The sequence below is a fragment of the Peromyscus leucopus genome, chromosome 5 (genome assembly GCF_004664715.2).
Source record: "Peromyscus leucopus breed LL Stock chromosome 5, UCI_PerLeu_2.1, whole genome shotgun sequence".
In the NCBI taxonomy this organism is placed as follows: domain Eukaryota; kingdom Metazoa; phylum Chordata; class Mammalia; order Rodentia; family Cricetidae; genus Peromyscus; species Peromyscus leucopus.
Genome location: NC_051067.1, coordinates 84,669,535 through 84,687,195, shown reverse-complemented (window position 1 = coordinate 84,687,195; position 17,661 = coordinate 84,669,535). Strand labels below are relative to the sequence as shown.

The window sequence follows — 17,661 nt, the reverse complement described above, 5'->3', positions numbered from 1 at the left end:
AGAGTGTCTGTTAAGAGGGGTGGTGTGATTCTGGTAGGTTTGCATTTGTAAGTAAGTAGATACTTTACTTTTGTAAGTTTTTAGTGTTTTGTCTATTTCCTGTAGTTTTTAAAAAATTTTTTGAGATTATAATGTAATTATATCATTTCCCCTTTCCATATTTCCATACTTTCCTCCAGTATACCCCCTCTTTCTATCTCTCAAATTCATGGCCTCTGTTTGCATTAATTTTTGTTACATACATGTATTCATATACATATTCCTAAATGCATAAACACAGCCTGCTCAGTCTGTAATGTTACTTGTACATTTTCAGCGCTGACCATCTGGTCCTGGGCAGCCTGTTGCTGTGTGCTTCCCTGGGGAAGACTCTTTCTCTGCTCTCATCATTTCTTAGTTGCCTCTTTGTTTTAAAACAGTCTGGTTCTATTACACAAATGGAATGAAGACCTTTCGGAACAAACTACACCAGGCTTCACCTGACTCCAGCAGAGAACGTCATCCCAACAGAACAATGGGTTTCTCTCTTCCACAGTTCCAGGGCTGCTGGTCCTTAGACACTGTAGAACCTGACATGTTATGTTCTTTCATGTGTGGAATCTAGATTCATGTGTTTGTGCATGCTTGTGTGTGCGTGTATGTGTATGTATATGAGTGTGTGTGTGTGTGTGTGTGTGTGAGAGAGAGAGAGAGAGAGAGAGAGAGAGAGATGACAGTAACAGTAGAGAATTGACCATGATAAATAAGGAAGAGATCCTTGAGAGATGAGATAATAGAACATCCTGAGGGCTGGACTGACCCAAGGCTTTCTCTAAGGCCCTGATGTATGGAGAAGAAACATAGCTCTTTGTACTGCCTGCTTTGTGTGTCAACTAATATAATCTAGAGTCATCAGAGAGGAGGGAACCTCAGCTGAGAAAAGGCCTCCATGAGGTCCAGCTGTAGGCATTTCTCAGTTAGTGATCAATGGCAAAGGGCTCAGCCATGGTGGGTGGTGCCATCCCTGGGCAGGTGGTCCTGGGTTCTATAAGAAAGCAGGCTGAGCAAGCCAGGGAAAGCAAGCCAGTAATTAGCTCCCCTCATGGTCTCTATCTCAGCTCCTGCTTTCAGGTTTCAGCCCTGCTTGAGTTCCTGTCCTCCAATGTTGGACTATGGTCTGGAAGTAAAAGCCAAATAAACCCTTTCTTCCCCCACTTGCTCTTTTTGGTCATGGTGTTTCGTTACAGCAGTAGAAACCCTAACTAAGAACTCTTTCTCTATCTAAACCAGGGGCATGTTTGGCAGAGCCAGTAATAGCCTGATTCTAGAGCCTTGGGAGCTTTTCTCTGAGGTTGCCATGGAGGAGTTTATGCCATGCATGAACACAGTTACTTATCTAAAGCCAGGAACATGCTGAGCAGAGGCAGTAATGTTCTGGAGCCAGGCCCTCAGGGGAGCTGTGGATTTGGGTCCTGGGAACCCAGCTCTTCTCACCACACAGGACTATAGTTATCAGTCCCAAGGCTACTGTGTGCTTGGCCTATAAAGCTCTTGAGATACCCTGTGTTCCTCTTATGCAACATTGCTTGATTAACTTTTAGTGAACTTCATCCCATTTTATGATAATTTCTGCTGGCTCTGTTCCATTTCTCCCTTGGAAATGGTACATAAGATGCTGTGTTTCTTAATAAACTGGCTTGTCATAAGATACTGCTTATGTAAGACCTCCTGAGCCCATATTTTTTTTATGTCCTTAGCTCTGACGCTCTGGACCTTCCTCCTCAGGAACCTGTCACTCAAGAATGAGGTGATGGTCCAGCTCAGGAACCCATGTGACGTGAAAGCCCAGAGGATAAGAGAGGAATGTGAGGACAGAGTGGGAGAAGGATGCAAACTAAAAATGTATAATGATGCATTTATGAAAATGCCGGATGAAATCTACTTTCCACAAATTATTTTGAAAAGATGTTATAGACCCTTAGGCAAAACAGAAGCCTTAACAAACAGCTCAATTCAGAGGCACTGCCACATATGTTACCTTTGTTACCTATCCGCAGTGGGGAAGAGTGCAGCCTCTCACCCTAGAAGTCTAAGATCACAGGCACCTGGGAGCTAGGCCTGCAGGTTTTCTTTCCTATAGAAGGAAATGCCAGACATTTTGGTAAATGTTCAAAGAACAGATGCATAATGGGTAGGCAGGATTAGACTACAGAGGGTTATTTACTGTAGAAGAGAATGTCCCCAAACCCCCCTTCTTCAAAGCAATGATCTCTCTGACCTTAGAGGTGAGCAGAAGAAGACTGGGCACTTGACAGCAGTACTAAAAGGCAGTATTTGGTCACCAGGGGGCACTGGATAAAGAGTAAGTAAGGTTGTTTCCAAAGATGGGCCTAGAACAAGCCCAAGGATGCCAAGAGATGGGTCCAAATCTTGGAGCTGAGATTCATGGAGGCTTTGATTTGTACTAAAATCTCCCATCCTTTTCTGGGGATGCCAGATCAAAGCTCCCCTGTGCCTGATGGCACCTGCCTGCTATGCTTAGTCTCTGCCTTTGGGAGGCTCACAGAACACTGAGGTTTGAATGTCACAGCAGAGATCCACAGTCAAGCGCTGGGCCAAGCTCCTGGAGTCCAGTCCAAGAGAGGGAGGAGGGATTATATGAGCAACGGGGATCAAGATCATGATGGCTAAACCCACAGTAATGGCTGACCTTAGCTAGTGGGAGCTCACGGACTCTGGTCTGACAGCTGGGGAGCCTGCATGAGATTGAACTAGGCCTCTGAATGTGGATGACAGTTGTGTGGCTTGGTCTGTTTGTAGAGCCTCTGGCAGTGGGACTAGGATTTATCCCTAGTGCATGAACTAGCTTTTTGGAGCCCATTCCCTTTGTGGGATACCTTGCTCAGACTTGATGCAGTGTGGGGGAGGGGCTTGGTCCTGCCTCAACTTAATATGCCAGGCTTTGTTGACTCCCACAGGAGGCCTTATCTTCTCTAAGGAGTAGATGGGGGTGGGGTGGGGAAAGGTGTGGGGGGGTTGGGGGTGGACAGAGAAGGAGAAGGAGGAAGAACTGTGGTTGGTTTGTAAAATGAAAAAAAAAACTTAAAAATAACATAATATGCATAAAAAGTAAATTAGCCACAATTTACACAGAAGCCATGCTGAAGTAATTTATGCAATCTGTATATTTATAGATTATATGGTATGTACCTAAAATCTGCTGTCTACTGAAGAAAGGAATATGTGAAATACCGATAGATTAGTTTGGGACATGTGCTTTGACCCCTTGACAGCTTATCCCTAATAAATTAAACATATTTTGTTATCTTATTGCCAAAAGGAAAAAAAAAAGAAGTCCTTGGGTTAGTTCATGGGCCTCTCTTATCTGAGAGTTAGGCAATGACTGTGCAAACAAGAGAAAGTAAACTCTAGGTGGGCGTGGCTTAGAGCTCCCACTAGACACCCAGAACTCTTAGTCAGGGATTTTCATCTGGTTGTCTTATGCAAATTGGCTGAATGGGCAGGATTCAGGGGTTGGTCTATAGCTGTGGGCAGGATCAGGGCGTTCCCTCCAAGCACCAGACACCTGACTGGACCCGGAGCCACTGTCCTTCCATGATGTGGCTCTATGCTTTGGTCCTGATCTCCCTCACGGCTTGCATGACTCAGGGTGAGTACTTAGAGGTGCACATTTGAAATTCTTTGTCCTGGGCCACAGCAGCAAGTGCAGGCTCATACAGGGAAATGAAAAACAAGTTCTGTTTCTTAGAGGTGATTGCCCTCTGGACACGGACAGATAGCGTGAGTGAATCTAAGCTTGGTGCCCTGGAGCTTCGTGTCCTTGAGTGTGGAACTTAACTTTGCAGTGCCAGCTCCTTCCCCACGGGGCTGCAGTGGGAGTGAAATGAGTAATTGTGTCTGTAACACTCCAAGTGGCAGTTGGTCTAGAGGAGATAGAGGAAAGGGGGATTTAAAATAGAATCTATCCATAGGAAGTCTGACATGTAAAATCATACAAGAGCTGCATTTGAAAAGATGATTTTTTTTTAACTGAGAGTTACCTGAAAAGGGGGCACATCAATGAAGTAGGGCAGAGGGGGTAGTGCTGGGGTCAGTCAGAAGGCTGAGAATAGAAGCTGTTGGCAAGGGTCTATGTCATGGTTTACAGGACAACGAAGAGAGGAGTCAGGGGAAAGTGCTGTAACCTTGGATAGCTGGGGCAATTTCTGAGGGTTTGAGAATTTAGAGGCTGTGTTTATTTTAATTGTACCCAATTCTGTGTGATCAAGATGGATCAGTGGAGGTACAGGCTAGGAGACCCAGATAAGTAGGTGGCTAGGGGTATGGTTATGGGTTGTTGGACCCTAGGGTTAACAGTTTATCCCAGATGAACTGGGCCTCAGTGGTCAAAGCAACAGGTGTAGAAAACAAATCCATGGTTAGTACAGGGGTTCATCATGGGACCTCAGCACCTATCTGTGCCATGGAGGGAGACTGGGGCTTCCAGGGGAATGTGCTCACCCAAGGTCTCCTGGAATCATACCTCACTCTATCTCTAGCTTCAGAATCTACAGTAGTGCTTCCCCATTAAGGGTCATGACATTGTTGAAATTTCTAGACTTCCCTTCTGTTTAGCTATGTGACAGTATGAGAGGCTGGGACAGAGTATGAGGCAGAGTGAGAAAGGTTCAAATTTGGAGTGGAACATGTCTGTGCTGCTAATTGCCCTTGCCCCTCACAATGACCATCTACAGTCTCTCTTCAAGAAGTTCATCCAGTCTGCTTGCCACTCCTCTTTCTTCATCTTTAGTATGGCCTTGATAACTCCTACTTAGCAAGGCTTCTTTTAAAGGAGCATTGGTATGTACTTGCAGCACACAGTATATGATCAATATGTGCACTTTCCTGTAGTCAGAAGTTTTCCTGTGTCCCACCCAGTCCTACAGCTGCTTATAAAATAATTACACAAAGGCTTATATGTGGCCTATTGGCTCAGGCTTCTCACTAGCTAGCTCTTACAACTTAAATTAATCCATTCCTATTAAACTATGTGTTTTCCCGTGGCTGTGGCATTACTGGTCTCCTGGCATCTTGTTGCTCCTTGGGCTGTGGCTGGCATCTCTCTCACTGTCCTTTCGTCTCTCTCTTCCATTCGAATGTACTGCCTAATCTTACTCTACGTTGCCATTGGTCAAACAGCTTTATTTATCAATCAATCTTAGCAACACATATTCATAGCCCACAGAAAGACATCCCACAGCACATTCCATATTATTTAAGCAACAGCTGTATTTGTGTTTATGCTTCCATCCCATACATCCCATTTTCTACCCAGAGCAATCTAGATTCTTCCCACTTCATTTGGGTAGAAAATACTCATTGAGTTAACACAGGCCACAGCCAGTGGTTTCTGTCTGGCTTCTCCTCCTCAGGACTCTTGCCAGTCCCTACCTCCTTCCCCTTGGCCTTCCATCTGCCACTGCCCTGGTGGGTGTTCTCATTCGACTCCAACTGTCCCTGAGCTTCACACTCTCTTCCTACAGTATAGAAATTCGTAATGTGTACCCTCATGTTCAGGTAGTGAACTCTGCCTACCCCTCACTTACCTCCTTCCAGCATTGAAATTCCCGTGTCTGGGGGCATCTTCCTGCCCAAAGAGCCTCCAACTGTACCTGTCTTAAAGGGAGCCAGTAACACTCACTTCTTCTTCTTTCCCTTTGGCCCCATATCTAGTCAGGTATCAAGTCTGCCTTTTAAATTTCCCCACATACATCTTCAGACCTGTATAAATATTTTCCCTAATTATGGAAGAGTCTATTCTAGTGTAGACCCTTGGAATTCACACAGAATAGCAATTCTGCTACCCATGGACATTTTAACAAGCATGCTTCTCAGAAAAGGTAACTCAGTGGGACTGGTGGCCTGAAAGCAAAGGGAATTTTCTCTTAGTAAACCAATTCATGGACATGATTTTATAATATGGTTTGCTATAGAGGTTCAACATTACTGGCTATTCTTGATAACAGATGCTCCCAGAATCATGGTGGGCTTATTTCATTGATCTTGAGGGAAAAGTATCACAAAGCAAAAGTTGGAGACCCTCAGTGGGTAGAAAGAGGACAAATGAGAATTTGAGGGGGAGATAAGGAAAGACTGTGCTGAGTAAGAATGGAGTCAATGGTGTACAGAGGCCTGATGCCCCATCTTTCTCCCTCTGGATAATCATGCTTAAAGTTTTGAAATGGATATTCTAGAACCTTGTTGTGTTCTTGATCCCATAGCTATTTTATTCTATTTATTTGTCTACTAAATAAAGCCCTCTAGCCAGGGATTCAGGGTCCTTCCTGATGTGCATCTGATAATACAAGATTCTTGTGGTATTTATATGCCATTTTCTCTTCCCAGTAATGTCCTGTGTTATGCTGTCTCTAGGCCTCTGCACTTAATGCTTATTCTTGCATAATAACCATCCCTTTTCATCTTCCCACCTCTGCTGTAAGTCTGAGGTTCTCTATGATGACATCAATAAGAAATCCTCATTCCTTCTAATTTCAGTATTTACTTCCTATCCCTCTCCCAAGTTACAACCTTGTTCTTACCTGGTCCTTCTAATGAGGTCAGCCTCCCAAGGATATGGTCACCCCTGTTCATTGTCTCATCCAGCATGCAGCTCATATTTTATTTTACATGAAATAAAACCATAGCCTAGAGGATTGAGGTGACTTGTTCAAGATCATATACCTAGAAAGTGACAAAGCCTGCCTGGAACCCAGGTCTGACCTTTCTCTTCTGATCCGTACTCATTTTCTCCGTGTCCAGCAGGGTACCCATCCTCACCACCTGTGGTGAACACTGTTCATGGCAAAGTCCTGGGGAAGTATGTCCGCTTAGAAGGATTCACACAGCCTGTGGCCGTCTTCCTGGGAGTTCCCTTTGCCAAGCCTCCTCTTGGATCCCTGAGGTTTGCTCCACCAGAGCCTGCAGAGCCCTGGAGCTTCGTGAAGAATGCCACCTCCTACCCTCCTTTGTAAGCCATTGGGGCCCTATTTGGGGACATTGTCCTTGTAAATATGAGCAAAGCCCCCCAACTTTAGTAGCTCCTTCTCTATTTGTTGTGTAAACACCATGACCAAGGCAACTATAGAAGAAAAAGTTTATTGAGGGCTTATAGTTTGAGAGGATGAGTCCACAACCATCATGGCAGGGAGCATAGTAATATTCTGGCAGAAATGGTGCTGGAGCAGTAGCTGAATGCTCAAATCTTAAAACATCAACCACAGGACAGAGTTGGGGGACCTAACAAGGAATGGTGTGGGTTTTTGAAACCTCAAGTCTACACCCAGAGACACACCTCCTCCAACAAGGCTAACACCTCCTAATCCTTCCCAAACAGTTTTGCCAGCTGGGTACTGATGTGGATGATTGATTGATAAATAAAATGCTGATTGGCCAGTAGACAGACAGGAAGTATAGGCAGGACAAAGAAAGAAGAGAATTCTGGGAACTGGAAGGCTGAGGCAGGAGTCGCCAGTCCAGACACAGAGGAAGTGAGATGTAAAAGTACCAGTAAGCCACGAGCCACATGGCAAGGTATAGATTTATAAAAATGGGTTAATTTAAGAAATAAGAACTAGATAGCAAGAAGCCTGTCAAGGCCATGCAGTTTATAAGTAGTATAAGTCTCTGTATGTTTACTTGGCTGTGGGACTGGTGGGTGAGAGAGATTTCTCCTGACCGTGGGCCAGGCAGGACCAGGAAAACTTCAGCTACCGAGTACCAAGCATTCAAATGTGTGAACCTATGCAGGCCATTCTCATTTAAACCAGCACACTGACTAAGTGTCCTTGGGGCAGTTGTCTAACACTGTGCCTCAGATGTTATTCTATGAATGGGGATAATAATAGATGTTGGGTTGATGTGGGCCTTATGTGGCTTTTATTCATTAAGAGTAAGTGCTTGCACGCTTGAAGGACTTATAATTGCCATCACTTCAACTCTGTGTTGGACCTTTGAGCTCTCTTATCAGGGCAGCTGGTAGTGATTGCTGGGCTACGAAAAAGGTAGACTCTTAGCAGGCCAGGGCAACAGGACCCTTAGGATCAATACTTTTCTCTGGACCTGGCATCTTGAGTCCCAGTGGAGGAAATAATTTACCTAAGGTGTGGGTGGCCATCCCACCACCACTTTCCCCCAGGGCACTCTTGAGCAGGAGCAGCAGGAAATATTAGATAGAAATTTAGAGGAGAGAGAAACAGATAGAAAACACAGAATCACCTGGGCGGGGGGAGCTGAATCCTAATCCATTGGGCCCTGATTGTCTCTGCCAAAGGGCTTTTAAAGGAATGCCAAGGGGTGGAGCAAAACACCCCCCCCCAGCACAGTCAGTGCAGACCATTCCAGACATCTAGTGACCATGCACGTGGTCAAGCCATCCATCCCCTAATGCAGCCCTGCTGTGTAAAGCAAGCTCAGATCTCACTAGGAAACCTCTGTGGACCCCAACACTAAGTCACCCAGCATATCAGTGGTTGAAGCAGAGCAAAGATGTAGTTTTCCTAAGCTTACTCATAAAACACAGTTCCTGACCTGTACAGTGTATGTGTTTGTCATTAGAAGTAATAGCACTAGGTGATGAAAGTTTCCCAAGGGTTAAAAGATATTTACCTGATGGAATACCATGTCACCCTGTAACCACTGTATGAAGCCCACTAGAGGCTTGAACATGACATCATTCCTGGCCATGCAGGAGATGTCATGTTCAAGAACAGGCTACACCAGCATGTGAAGCTCTTCTTCTCTTCTGGACCTGGGATATCCAAAGGCCCGGGGAATGAGAAAGGTGTCAAGTCCTTCTCACTCTGCAGAGTTGGAAGGCACTAGAGAATTCAGAGGTTCGTACACACCGATAACAGCCTCATTTATAAGCTCAGACCTCCCTGGTACAAGGCTGAGCCTCAGACAACATGCCCAGCTTCCATCTGGTGGAAACTCAGGTGTTCTCTCCTTCCCAGGTGCTCCCAAGACCCAGCGGCAGCACAGACAATAGCAGAACACTTCACCAACAGAAAGGAGACGATTCCTCACACGTTTTCTGAAGACTGCCTCTACCTAAATATTTATACTCCTGCTGACTTGACAAAGAGCAGCAGGCTGCCGGTAAGCATGGGGACCCCTGGTCCAGACTTGTGGGTTCTAGCATCGGGCTCTTCTGTGACACTGGAAGGGGATGAGGGATCTGGGGGTGAGGACACGTAGTCTAGGCCTCAATCCAAACCTTCTGTTAACCACCAGAAAAGCAAAGCTTTTTTTTCTGTCTGTATAAGTGCATCCGACTCTGCTGGAGGTTGCCCTGCATCTGAGACGTACATCTTACACTTCCAAAATCTCTCACACTAACAAGGACAATGATGTCAAGTTACTAGAGTCATAATGTGATCCCAGAGCAGCTAAGACATAATTTCAATAAACTTAAGCTTAAAAAACACATTTTAAAAAAAATTCTGTGTGGTAGTTTACATGAGAATAAGAGAAACTGATATTCTGGTGGGAGAAGCTAGGGCCCACAGTGGGTAGGCAGGGTAATAGCATGGGTCTTTCTACCTTTAAAACAAAACAAACAAAAAACTGCTGTTTCATAAGGAGTAGCAAAAGTAACTGAAATGTCACCTTTCTACCCATAGTACCTGTGATAACTCACATTGGCCTGTGATAAAGGTGTGAGGGAAGGAGCCGAGGGCAATTAGAAGCACCCTATTTTGGCTCAGTAATCCTGGGTTTTATTGTAGGTCGCTGTTATCAGTAACTGCCTTTGGCACAGGCTGATGATGGAGTGAGTCAGCATTTCCCACATAAATGAAGGGCCTGAGATGGGGCAGGCTGCCGTTTGTTAGCCGGCGGTTGGGAAAGGGGCTTTGGCAATGAGGCAATTCCTGAGTTGTAACAAGTCAAATGCCAACTCCCGCCAGTTTCCATTGACAGGAGTAGGGAGAAGAAACTTTGAAATTGGGACTAATATTAGGCTCTACTCTGCTTTTCAATGTATGGGAAGGTGGGGATAAATGTTCTCTCACTCAAACTCTGAATTCGCCACCCATTTCTTGTATACTCAGTGCCTCCCACACAGCCACACTTGCAGTCAGGGAAGTCAAGGACATACCATTCCCACACGGCCTGTCATGAAGGACCTCACAGTCTCACCAGTCTTACATCTGCTCAGTGCGCCATTGCCCACCAGCCCTGGCCTCCCGCTTTCATTATGAGATGGCCTTGACTTAGTTGCTACTGGAGCTGGAGAAGAACCTGGTTGTGTGGGCGAGGGGACAGGGACTCTGAGAACCTAGAGGCAGGAGACCCTCTACATATGACAGAGGTCCAAGAGCCACAGGGTCTGGGGTTAAATTCAGGTCCTGTCTTTGTCTCCTGCTCCAACTGCTGACTCACAGTGTTGTGGCCATTGGCAGTGGGGATCGGGAGCTCAGTGCACAGTGTTGGGTCATATGGACTGGCCAAGCCCCACTACTACTTATTAGCTATGGAATTCGGGCAGGCAGAGCACTTTCATTTCTTAGCTGATGCATGGGGCATTATTCTCTACTCCATGTAGAAATTATTTCTTCTGCTTAGTGCAATTCTTGGTTCATAGTACACATTATTATTTCTTTTAAACAAAGAGGATTTCATAAACTCTCATTTCTTTTCTGCTCTATACGTTAAAGCACACACACACAAATTGAAATTTTTTGCACCCTTTTACCCTCTAGTTTTATCAGTCTTTTGTACTAAGTAGTTTTTTGAATAATGTTACCCAAAGACTGGAGACATCCCCAAGAAAGTAACGGTGAGCTGGGCTTAGGGGGTGGGAGGATCCGGGTGTGCTGAGGAGCCACTTTGGAAGCAGTACCATCAGGCTGGTGTGTTCCTCACCAGATAATCACTTCCCAGCAGAGAAGTTGAACTTATTCCTGAGAGGTCAGTGTTGCTGGAGGGCTTCTCTCCAGGTTCCACCAAGCCCCGAAGTCCCACAATCCACGTACAAAATAATCACTCAGACACTTATATTACTTACAAACTGTATGGCCGTGGCAGGCTTCTTGTTAACTGTTCTTATATTTTAAATTAATCCATTTCCATAAATCTATACCTTGCCACATTGCGTGTGGCTTACCGGCATCTTTACATGCTGCTTGTCCTGGCAGTGGCTAGGCAGAAAGTATAAGAGGGACTAACATAGAGGGAAAAAAAACACAAGAAGGCAAAAGGAGTCACTGCCAGCCGCTGCCATGACAAACAACATGTGAAGATGCTGGTAAGTCACGAGCCACGTGGCAAGGTATAGATTTATGGAAATGGATTAATTTAAGCTATAAGAACAGTTATCAAAAAGCCTGCCATGACCACACATTTTGTAAGCAATATAAGTCTCTGTGTTTACTTGGTTGGGTCTGAGCGGCTGTGGGACTGGCGGGTGACAAAGATTTGTCCTGACTGTGGGCCAGGCAGGAAAACTCTAGCTACAGGTCAGTGTTTTGAAATGAAGTGGCAGTCCCATGGCTACCTCTTGCTTGTGTTCAGTTGGCTGAATAGTCTAGGCATGAGGTCATGGGACTGTGGGAAGGACACGACATCCTTGGTCCTTGCTGTTTTCATGATGGTTTTCTCAATTTGAAATTTCTGAAGGATGGAAATGAGGAACATTGAGTGTTCTAGCATTTTAGGCTGATCTGAGAGAGTTGGAAAGGAGGGTGACTGCCTATTGGAGCCTTTCTAAACATTGGTGTGCTTAGGGTGATGTCCTTAAGTCACAGCCTAGGTGCAGGTGGGCCAAACCTGATGACTTCTGCAGTCTCTGTGGTTCTGCTACCTATGACCTGTGTGATTATGTTCTTGTCCAGGTGATGGTGTGGATTCATGGAGGTGGACTGGTGATAGATGGAGCATCAACCTATGATGGACTGCCCCTTGCTGTCCATGAAAATGTGGTTGTAGTGGTCATTCAGTATCGTCTAGGCATCTGGGGCTTCTTCAGGTGATATATAAATATTCCTCTCTACATATTAGTCCTTAAATAAGTCTGTTTCTGTTATGATAACAAGAAAAATGAGACTATGACATTGTATAGAGTTCAAACTTATTTATTTAGCTTAGATTTGAGATATTCAAAGTCCAAAACTGTGTGGTTAACTGTGTGGTTGCATCAACAAACCATTGGTGCGAGCCATTAGCTGTGTTACAACATGATACAAAAAGGGGATCTGAACATACAGGTAGATCACATGGTGAGGCAGGATGCCTGGAAGTGAGAAGGGGATAATCTTCCTCTTTTCATAAAATCTCATTCCCTGGAGAAGCAATCATAGTCACAGGAGAGCTACATTAGTTCCTTCCCTGTGACCAAATAACCTTCCCTTGGCCTCAACTTTCACAAGTCCTATTATTGCCAAATGTTGATACAACATAGCCCAGGACTCCCACACTGAACCCTTGGTGGGCAAACTATATGCAAACCCTAGCAATTAGTGCAAGGCCTTGTTACAACCTTAGTCAAAGCCCATGTGTCAAGCCTAATATTGTTACAACCATCTACTGTTATAAATAGCTACTCTAATGCTATATCTGTTCTGCACAAGGCCCAGAGTGCTCTATGAGGCAGATTAAGTAATTTTATTTCTCTACACAATGCTTCTGTGTTATTTATAATGACACTGATGTCCTTGCCAAGGCTGTAGCACTCATTCTGACTGTATCTCATACCAGCTACACTTATACTTTTGTTCCTGTGACCCTGAGTCCTTTGTATCTTTTGTGCCTCCTAACTGCAGTTCTCTTCTTCAGATATACAAAACACATGCCCTAATTTGCTTTCTGTTGCTATGACAAAACACTCTGACCAAAAGCAACTTGTGGAAAAAAGGGCTTATTTGGTTTATGCTTTCAAGCTCTAATATATCACTGAGGGAAGTCAGAGCAGGAAATTGAGCAGAAACTAAAGCAGAAACCAGGAGGGATGCAGATTGCTGGCTTTTTACATGGCTCATACTCAGCCAACTTTCTTACGTAGCCCAGACCCACCTACCTAGGGATGGTGCCATTCCCTGTGGGCTGGGCTATCCCACATCAATCAGCAATCACAGCAATCTCACAGACATAGGCACAAGCCAATCTGATCTGGGACATTCTTCGATTGAGTTTCCCTCTTCCCAGACAGTTCTTGACTGTGTTAAGTTGGCAAGAACCAGCACAACCCATACACACGATTTCTTCAGGTTTGCAGTAAGTGACACTGCCTTGAAGACGTCTTTCCTTGTTATGCAATCTAACTCAGCTATTTATTTAGCTTAGATTTGAGATATTCAAGGTCCAGGACTCTGTGGTTGCATCAATGAGCCATGGGTGCGAGCCATGGGCTGTATCACAACATGATACAAAAAGGGGATCCGAACATACAGGTAGATCACATGGTGAAGCAGGATGCCTGGAAGTGGGGAGGGTATAGTCTTCTTTTCATAAAACTCATGCTCCACTCCTGTGTCCTCTTTACACAATTATATTTTTCCATTTTCTGTCATTATATTGTTTGCACCTGTTGGCCTGTGGTGTGCAGTAAGAGCCAAATGTAGACAGAGATTTCATGTGTTTTCTTCTCAGATGAGCTGTACATTTTAAACCCTGGTTGTATGCATGGTGGCTCCTGACCTCCTGAACATAGAATCCCCTCAGTACATTGCTGTGGAGATGAGTGGCAGGGGAACACACTTGTCAGTGATATAGAGCTGGCCTTATTTCAGAAAACTCAGAGAGTACCAGTCTCTCTCTAGCCCTTAGAACATGGTCATGCCATGTCTAACTCTACCCACTATTGTCCCACAGCACAGGGGATGAACACAGCCGGGGGAACTGGGGTCACTTGGACCAGGTGGCTGCACTGCGCTGGATCCAGGACAACATTGTCAACTTTGGGGGCAACCCAGGCTCTGTGACCATCTTTGGAGAGTCAGCAGGAGGCGAAAGTGTCTCTGTTCTTGTAAGTGTTCTTGATACCAGACCTCATGTCCAGACTTGCTGTCTGCTGATGAGACCTCTTACAGACCAGCTTCATTGGGGTTTATTTACCCTTTATCTCTAAAGTATGAATATTTCATTTGAAATTAAAAATATGAAATTAATGTGTTTGAAAAATGCAGTAATGGGCTGATTCTCTGCTTAGCTTTGAGGGAGCTCGAGTGGTCCTAGGAGTCACCAATGCTTTCCATAGCTCCCCTCAGTGCCCTCCAGTTCTATGTTGCACCATATAACTCAGTCCCAGAGACTGACATCTTCCCTCTTGGGCATGGAAAAGCCACCTGAAGACACCCCTGCTTCTTCTGGGTGCCCAAGTCCCTCCACTGTGTAGACCTTGGCACTTCTCCTCTCCTAAGCCAGATTCAGGTTCACTCTACTTATTGATCAGTGTTAGCTGGTGGATGGCTAAGGGCTAAACTTTCCTCAGCTCCTAGGGAGCTCAGAGCTCAGCTTTGTGTCGTGGGTCATAACAAACATCATTTGTATACTGCACCATGCCACTTTCCCACTTCTGACTTATTCGAGTTTTCTTTCTGAGTTAGACTAACCTTGGAGTTAATTTCTCTCAAGAAGTGTTGCATGTAAACTCCAAATAGGAAAAGCTGAGGGCATGAGTGTAATTGTTTGGTTTCAGCCTGGGTCTACACAGTGAAGAGTGTAATTGTTTGGTTTCAGCCTGGGTCTACACAGTGAAGGGACTTAGGCACCCAGAAGAAGCAGGGGTGTCTTCAGGTGGCTTTTCCATGTCCAGGAGGGAAGGTGGCAGTCTCTGGAACTGAGTTATATGGTGCAACATAGAACTGGAGGGCACTGAGGGGAGCTTTGGAAAGCATTGGTGACTCCTAGGACCACTCTAGCTCCCTCAAAGCTGAGCAGAGAATCAGCCCATTACTGCATTTTTCAAACACATTAATTTCATATTTTGAATTTCAAATGAAATGTTCATACTTTAGAGATAAAGGGTAAATAAACCCCAAGAAGCTGGGTTATGGTGTGTGTCTCTAGTTCTATCACTCTGAAAGCTGAGGTTTAAAGGCCGCAAGATAAAGGCCAACCTTGACTGAAAAACCAATTCTTGCCCATTCTAAGCTATTTGGCAACAAATATTTCCTTAAATGGGAAGCAGTTTTCTGTATTATTATTTTTTTTTATAATTACATAGTATTCCACAATGAAAATAAAACATCATTTGCACAATCACATTGGAATTCTGACTTATGATTTTAATATTATAAATATCAGGAGCACACATTTTTTATGAGCCTCCACGATCACCTTTCTTGGGATAAATTCTGAGTAATATAATTCTGAAGCAGAATTTGTGACTAAGATTTGTCAAATTGTCTTTCCAGTGGTTTGATTATAGTGAAAGGTTCTTGCCATGTTGTTGTTGTTGTTGTTCAGTTCTTGTTTGGGGTTCTGTCTTTACTGGGCTGAGGGTCTTTTGGAGGAGGTGGTTCCAGGGTGACCTTAGGAACAGGATACATTTATGTCCGAGGAGCACTGCACTGGGTCCCCAGGAGAATGGCCATGACAGTAGAGCGGATGGATCTTAAAGACAAGTGAGTTCAGATGACTCCATTTCTGTGCAAACTCTCTTCTCTCTCCCCTGCCAGGTGTTAACCCCACTGGCCAAGAACCTCTTCCACAGGGCCATCTCTCAGAGCAGCGTCATCCTCAATCCTTGCCTGTATGGGATAGATGCCAGACCCATAGCTAAGGTGGGTGTCACCCAGGACAACTACTACACCCTTTAGTTTGCCACCTTGGGTCCTCATACTTGCTGCAAGATCCTTGTCTTTCTTGCTGCAAGGTTCAGCTGAGGTGTTCAAGGACTGCCTGAAATAAGAATGAATGAATAGGAAGGGCTGATTTCTTACCTACATCTAAGCCACACTCTACATTTATTAAAGGTTTCATGTTGAGTATGTTATCCAGGCCTCCAGCAATTCTGCACACATTTTAGTGTACAGGAAACATGGTCACTTCCTGAGCATGTCACATCTAATCACCACCCCCATCTGCGGGTGATGGGAAGGGAAACACAGAGATTGAATGGCATGCCAAATGGTAGAGGGGAGGCTTAAAACCAGATGGTGAAATTCTTGATTTAACCCTTTAACATCCAACAGTTTCTTAAGAGGCATTTTACTTTGAGAATTCCCCTCATCCCTTTAGTGGTCCTGGGAATGGACATTGTGCCCATTTTTTATCAGGGCAAGGTAACAGAGACATAGATATTGTGTAACCAGTTCTAACCTATGCTCTAGTCAGTAGTAGAGGTACTTTCTGGTACCCAACCCCCACGCTTGTTTCTTTAGACTCCTGTCAGCAACCCTCTACCTTCTTCAGAAGTCAGGCATGGGCTAGAAGCCACAGTCTGCATGGAGGGAGGGAAAGATTCGCTCTTGACCCCTGATCTCTTACAGAAAGTGGCTGCTCTTGCTGGCTGTAAAACCACCACGTCAGCTGCCATGGTTCACTGCCTTCGCCAGAAGACAGAGGAGGAGCTCTTGGAGGTCTCTCTGAAAATGGTAGGTGTGTTCATCTTCCTGTTCCTACCCTGTGTACTTGGCCCAAGGCTTGACTCATTCAACTGTCTTCTGAAATAGCTTATCCCCTCTTGGGACAGTGCCAATTTTATGATGTAAATTGATTTCCATTGCTTCCTTAACATGAAATAACTGTAAACCATAAATAAATCTCAAACTGCCCAGTAAGAACATTATATGACAATCCTCCAGCTTTATCAAAGCTTAATATAATGGTATTCTTGTTTTCAGGTATATTTTAAGTTGTATTTCTATACATAATCACCAAATGGAATTGGATGGGAGGGAGGACATGTAATACAAGGCCTCTAAGGAAAGTATCACATACAACCTAGGACCACCTGTCCAGAGAAGGTATCACTCACAGTGATCTAGGCCCTTTCACATCAATCATTAATCAAATTTCATAGACATGCACAGACTAATGAGGCTATTTCAATTGAGATTCCCCCAGCTTAGGTGACTCTAGTGTGTGTCAAGATGATAAAAACTATCCAGCACATCATCTGTTTCCCCAGCAGTCTACTGTCTATTCATTCATCTTATAACCAATTCTGTTAATTATTTTTCATTACTCTAGTAGGTATCCATTTCAAATGTTTAATTCTTCTATCTTCAGTCTGTCTCATCTCTATTAATCATCCAGCCAACCTGTATCTATATGCCTTCATGCAAACCTTCAAAACAAAGGTCTGTAGGATTCCTCTAGATGCCACAGAAGTCCCTTGGCACTGTGCTGTTTCTGCTTGTCCAGGAATTGAGCCGATGCGGACATAAGGCTTTCACTATTAGGCTTAGGTTAGATGTTATAATAATTAAGAGAAGACTATTTTCTGATACTCAGGGAAAAGGCAACTATTACAGCCACTCTCCATGTGGCACAGGAGGACTCAGCTTGTACAGGAATAGCTGGTGACTTTGAAGAAACCAAGAGAACCCAATATCCGAGAACATGCTATAAGTTTTAGGATCTTGTACAAATACTTGATTATCTATTGGTCCCAGCATGCATGCACACTTTCTCATATGCATGAGTGTGCACATACATACAGCACACTCTTGGATGGTGAGA

At 44.5% G+C, this 17,661-nt stretch overlaps 1 protein-coding gene across 2 annotated transcripts in view; it reads left to right on the top strand.

Moving 5' to 3' along the window:
* Positions 1-3,540: 3,540 nt before the first annotated feature.
* The window catches only part of LOC114694522 (liver carboxylesterase 1-like), a 31,166-nt gene continuing 17,045 nt past the window's right edge, over positions 3,541-17,661 (top strand). The window contains exons 1-7 of one of the 2 annotated variants that reach the window (XM_028871490.2): positions 3,541-3,649; positions 6,799-7,006; positions 8,991-9,135; positions 11,871-12,004; positions 13,846-13,999; positions 15,654-15,758; positions 16,467-16,571. In XM_028871490.2, coding sequence (XP_028727323.1) covers positions 3,595-3,649; positions 6,799-7,006; positions 8,991-9,135; positions 11,871-12,004; positions 13,846-13,999; positions 15,654-15,758; positions 16,467-16,571 — 906 coding nt within the window. In that variant the 5' untranslated portion in view covers positions 3,541-3,594. The remainder of the gene's footprint in view (positions 3,650-6,798; positions 7,007-8,990; positions 9,136-11,870; positions 12,005-13,845; positions 14,000-15,653; positions 15,759-16,466; positions 16,572-17,661) is intronic. The other variant, XM_028871492.2, reaches the window with a different exon arrangement.